We start from the raw sequence: 5,681 nt of genomic DNA, 5'->3' as shown, positions 1-5,681 counted from the left end.
AAGAGGGGTTTTGTTTTTCATTTTTAAATTATTATGATTTTTTTATACTATCTTTATTACCATCTCGTATACCATCCAATATATCCGTTCACATACAATTCTGTTGTTCAATCCCCTGGGGAGGGGGGAGATTCTAACATCATCAGTGCTATCAGCTCCTCCCCGCACTTCCCGCACCCTTGGGGAACCATTACTCCTGTCACTGTCTCTGAGGGGTCATCTATCTTGACTTCCATGTACCAAGCACTCCTACATCTACAAATGAATACACACAAATCTAACATGATTAATGAGGTCAAACACAGACCACCCTTAATAGTAAGGGGAGGGAATCTTAAAGAACCAGCGCAGTGGTTCTCAACCTTCCTGATGCCCGACCCTTTCATACAGTTCCTCATGTGTGGTGACCCCCCCCAACCCTAAAGTTATTTTCATTGTTACTTCATCACTGTTATTTTGCGACAGTTCTGAATCAGGTGACCCTGTGAAAGGGTTGTTTGGCCCCCAGGTTGAGAACCGACCCCACCCTGGATTTATCATCCACTCTATGTGGCCCTTCTGAGAGGGACTGTCCAATTGCCTTGCAAGGGAGTGGGGGGTGGGGTTGGGTCTCTGTTGCATCCACACCCATGACTAGAATTGGGTTGTTTGTCTTAAAAAAAATTTTTTTTACAAATACTTGTTTGACATGATGATAATGCCAACAGGCTACTGCAAACCAGCAATTTTATAGGGCTTCCCCCAGGGTTTCTCAGCACCTCGACAGATCATCTGGACTAGAACATTCCTTGTGGGGGGCGGGGTCCTGCTCGCGCCATTAGAGGATGTTTAGTAATGTTCCCCGCATAGCAAGGGGCAAACACAGAATTTGACTTTAGGTCAGAGCCCGAGAGGAGAGGCCATGCCTTTGCCCGCTGTGAAGCCAGATGGCAGCTCCCCGTGGGCAGAGCACTAGGTCTGTCTGCCGAGGTACCTCTGGGTGGGTTCGAACCCGTTTGGGGAGGAGTCAAGCACGTGACTGCACCACCTCAGCTCCTTTGCCGCTATATTTCCCCTCATACAAAACCTGCTTCAAACCTTCAACTCTTCGGAGCCCTCACTCTGGCTAGTCAGACTTTCCTGGACCTGCACCTCGTGAGGCAGGTGGTGCGGGTCCCCCAGGGGAGGGAGGCCAGGAACCGGCTTCCAGGTTGCCGATGAGTGCCTGGGCTGAGGCTGGAACCCAGCTCTCCTAAGCACTTTTTCCTCTGTGTGCCCGCGGACAGGATGGGGCTAGACGTCCACGTACTGGCCTCGTGCCTTCCGTAACCGGAGAGCTCACATTCCGTCCAGTCCGGCAGCTGCAGGCCGGCTTCGGGGAGGCAGACGGGGCGCACGGAGTTGCTCTCCTGGGCACAGTGGGATGAGTCGGATTTCAGCTTCAGCAGTGCTGGGGAGAGAGTGGGGGCGAGGGTGAACCCCGTGTGCAAGAGCTTCTGTTTGTAGGGAAGGAGGGAAGAGAGGGCGAGGGCTGGGGAGGGGAGCGGAGCCTGCGCGTCTCTGTGGGTCTGTGAGTGCCACCGGTGGGTGCGGGTTGGGATGAGGTCTAACAGCGATCAGGGAGAAACGCGGCATCTTACCGATGTCATTGTTGTAAGTGTCGAAGTCAAATTCCTTATGGACGATGTATTTTTCGACTTCAAATTTCTGCTCCTTCTCTCCCGGGATCAACCGGTACGTTCTGCCCAAGACCACCTTCAGGTTCTGGGGAGCAAACCTGATGGAGAGACAGCCAGGGAACGTGGTCAGGTGGCCTCAAGGCCTAAGAGGGGAGACAGACCTCCTGGGTTTCCCAAACGCCTACCTCTCCTGGAAGCAGTGTGCAGCAGACAGGACCCAGCAGGAATTGATCAGGATGCCCCCGCAGTGAAAACTCTCTCCTGGGTCCTTCCTGTTCTTAGTAAAGATGGCAGCCTGCCAGGGATGGGCGGTGATGTCCGTGTAGAGTCCTCCTTTAATGCGAAACTGAGCCTGCTTGTCCTGTCTCAGGCCACAAGTGGCTGGGAGAAGGAAGGACAAAGAAGGGACATTAGACTTTGGGTCCCTGAGATGAGGCCCCCAGGCACCCACGGCGGTTGCTTCTCGGGTTTCCACAGACGCAGTACCTGCTACAGAGTGCTGGGTCAGCCTCCAAGGTAAAAGGCCCACCACGGCCCTTGTCGAGTATATACCACATGCCAAGCACTGTGGGAGGAGGCTTCAAAAGTTTGTGGGGAAAGTGGAAGAAAAGATAATGGGATTTTCCCAGGAACTCTTTGAAGCCCCCTTGCACAGACATTTCCTTAGCCCCGGGAACACAGAGCTGGGGAGAAGCTGAGGGATGTTTGACACAGGCAACATTGGCGCCTGCCTCCTGTGGACCTCCTATGCTGGACCTTTCTCTCATGCTGCCCCGCCTCTCGGTTTTCCTGCGGCAATTTCCTCGCCTGAGAAGTCACGATGTGCCGCAAATAACGATGCGCGTGCCAGAAGAAGAAAACGCTCTAACACGGATGGTGGTGCTGATGGTACACTCTCCTTGATGTGATCGAACGATTCGATTGTGTGATGTGTGGATCAAGTGCCAACAAAATGGTTAAAGAAAGAAAGAAAGAAATGTTGATACAAGCTACAGAAACCTCTTGTGGCTTCTTCCTAGAGAATCCGTCTTCTCAGCTGTTCCCCACCCAGGTGAAACCCTCCCTCCTCAGGGAGGTTTCTCTGAATGCCCCAGTCCAGGAGGCCCTGGGCGAGCTTACTGACGCCTCTCACTGAGGACGCACCTACGTGAGCTTGGTTGTGAATTAGCTGGTAGTTTGTGTCTGACTTTCCCAGTCAGGCTACACTGTATATTCCTTGAAGGGCATCCTAGCTGATCTGTATGTTCATAGGAATGGGACTTAATACTTTCTCAGACAATTCAATCGATTCTCAAAGAATTTCCAAATCAAAGATGTACATTTTAGCAACTTCGGGGTTTTCTCTGTGGCCTCCCCTCTCTCGCTAACCTGGGTTCCCCTCAGGTCGGCTAGGAAAGGTGAAAGACTTCACCATAGAAGCACAAGTCTCATAGTCAGAGGACATAAGATCAGACGCCAGGCGCTACCACTTGGGAGCCTGGTGAACTTGGGCAGGCCACAGGACATCTGAGAAATGGTTTCCTTCCCAATCGTGAGATAGAGCTAGGAAGACTACCTCTTGCCAGCTTGTTGGGAGAATTCGGCAAAAGCATTTTATTATCTAAGGAGTGACGCCTGAGAAACGCCATCCTCACTTGCCCTCAGACTGACCACCCCCACCATCAGCATTTGTAAAGGAATCTAGCGAGAAAAGTTGGAAGTCCACTAACTTCTTTGTGTCAACAGAAATGGAGAGAGCCCTTCATTGCTTTCTGTGTGCCTCCTCCTCCTCACCCTGATGCGGTGCAAAGTGTATGCTTAGCCAAGAAGGTTGCTGCGCCCCCCTCCCCATTGCTCAAGTCATAGAAGCCCCTTCTCCACCAAGGCATGGCCTTTCTGAGAGATGGGCGACTCTCCAGTCTGAATCAGACAGCTGCCAAGACCCAGAAAGTGGCAGTGAGAGTGGTCAAGAAGTGATACTAGACAAAGGGAAGTGGCCACGGGCCAGCCCTTACAGCACTGGGGCACGTCACAGTATTCCCACGTCAGCTTGCGGCTCTTCAACACATGGCACCAGGGCTTGACATCCCCATCGGGATTCCTAGAGGATAAGGGAGTTTCAGAGTCTCAGCGGCTTACATTCCAAACCACAACCCCCCAGCCAATGGTAAGAACCTTGCCTTGGGTGGGAGGACCCTGCCTTCTGGACTTGGCTCCATGCTAGACTTCTATCAAAGGAAAACTAATTTCCTTTTAAATTCCCTTTTCTAATGGCAATATAGTAATCCAATCTCACAGGGAGGTTGGGAGAAACAGTGAAATATTCGGTGAGAGAATTCTTACCATCTGTGACATCAGCATGGAGCGATTGAGAATGAAATGGCTGTGGGACCAGATCCCTAACACTGTCCTGAAGCATCAGGTGTGCTTGACTGTTCACAATAGGTGTCACATTATAAGGTATCCATGGGGTTTTCCCTCCTTCAACTTGGTAAGCCTTTTGTCACTTTAAACACCAAATCATTTCCAACGCCAACTCCCGCCCTACGCACACACCATGTGCCATGAATCGTGTGGTCCCGGCACTACTCACCGGCAGTAATTGTGTTGGCCCAGGCCCAGGGTGGGGGCGGTGCTCTTCCATGCTGTGTTAATCTTGCCTATCAGGATCCTAGAATTCCACTGCAGGCAGGTGGCCCCAGATGTGGTCAGGCTGTGGGTGCCGCGGTAATCGAACCCATTTCCAGAGTAGCAATCCCCATTTTTTTCTAGAACAAAAGATAGTTCCAACCGGAAACAGAATGAATCAAGCAGATGAGTCATGTCTTTCAGCAGGGAATTTGAAGGCCAGGCTAGCACTGAGAAGGGTACGGACCATTCTGCTCTCTTTTCTCTTTCTTGAAGCCCTTTTATAGGGGAACGTCGAATGGATTTCATCTCATAGGCCAACTTCCATTGCTTGCAGATGGCTTATTAGATTGTAGTATAGTCAGGCTCAGCAGGAAAGGGCGAATGGGTGAGCCTTAGAGTGCTACTGATGTTCACCCTCTCCCAGCGCCTGGGCCCCTTCCCATGTGAAACGAAAACAGGTACCACTATGCATGCATAATCTAACTCAGTGAGTCCTGGTTTACATCAGATCCTGGGAGATGGAGAGGATGCCTTACAATGATTGTCAAAAGTCATCAAATTCACAAGCATACTGGTATTACCTAATGGATATAGATAAATATGCGCTAGGTCTACAAGTAAGGTTAGAGGGTGTGCATGCATTTAGAGAGTTTTCAGGGGACAGAGATTGTTCTGCCCCATCGAGGGCATCCTGACTCAGAGTGACCCCAAATGACAGAGTAGAACTGTTCATGGGCTGTCTGGGCTCTTCATCTTTATCAAAGCAGATCTCTAGGTCTTGTGGGTACCATCTAAAGCAGCCTACTGCCACAGAGCCAATTCCGAATCACAGAGACCCCACAGACAGAACAGAACTGCTTCCTAGGGCTTCTGAGCTTCTTTACAGAAAGAGATAGCCTCATCTCTCTCCCTCGGAATAGCTAGTGGGTTTGAACTGCTGACCTTGCTGGTTAAGCAGCCCAAGGCAGAGCCTACTACCAACACACATGCATGCACGTGCATGTCTTTATCTTCAAAAATACTTTCTGTACCATTGTGATACATGACGTCATATTTTAAAACACCACTGAATATCATTTTCAAAAGGACCTGAAACCACTGACCAGTCCCATCCCCTTCTCCGCTGAGGATGGAACTGAGAAGGGTCAGGCGGGTGGGCCAGGGCCTAAGCCTCGTAGCCTCCTTGCTTCCACAACCAATATCCTTGGCCGCTGGCCAGTCCTTGTGTTCCTGAGCCCCAGGGCTGCCAGGCTGGCCCTCCTCCCAGGAGGCCACGGGGGAGCTGGGGCAGTGCTTACCCTTGGCGCAAGCTGGCGTGCTGCAGAACTCTGGGTTGTACTTCCCTGCTTTGAAGACGTAGCACCAGGGTTTTGAGTCCTGGTCTGGGTTTCTGAAAAATCAGGCAAGAAGGGA

At 51.2% G+C, this 5,681-nt stretch overlaps 1 protein-coding gene across 1 annotated transcript in view; it reads right to left on the bottom strand.

The window, feature by feature from the left end:
* PLAT (plasminogen activator, tissue type) overlaps positions 1 to 5,681 on the bottom strand; it is a 30,990-nt gene that overhangs the window by 2,750 nt on the left and 22,559 nt on the right. Inside the window, exons 6-11 of the mRNA XM_045286855.1 lie at positions 5,567 to 5,665; positions 4,231 to 4,405; positions 3,653 to 3,738; positions 1,844 to 2,039; positions 1,620 to 1,756; positions 1,116 to 1,429 (exon numbers count right to left, since the gene is read on the bottom strand). Of these exons, the coding sequence (XP_045142790.1) occupies positions 1,116 to 1,429; positions 1,620 to 1,756; positions 1,844 to 2,039; positions 3,653 to 3,738; positions 4,231 to 4,405; positions 5,567 to 5,665 (1,007 nt within the window). The remainder of the gene's footprint in view (positions 1 to 1,115; positions 1,430 to 1,619; positions 1,757 to 1,843; positions 2,040 to 3,652; positions 3,739 to 4,230; positions 4,406 to 5,566; positions 5,666 to 5,681) is intronic.

This window comes from Echinops telfairi, unplaced genomic scaffold (assembly GCF_000313985.2).
Source record: "Echinops telfairi isolate 266 unplaced genomic scaffold, ASM31398v2 ScPeMD7_9;HRSCAF=40, whole genome shotgun sequence".
Classification (NCBI taxonomy): domain Eukaryota; kingdom Metazoa; phylum Chordata; class Mammalia; order Afrosoricida; family Tenrecidae; genus Echinops; species Echinops telfairi.
The sequence above is the reverse complement of the archived record's forward strand: the minus strand, read 5'-3'. Positions and strand labels throughout refer to the sequence as shown.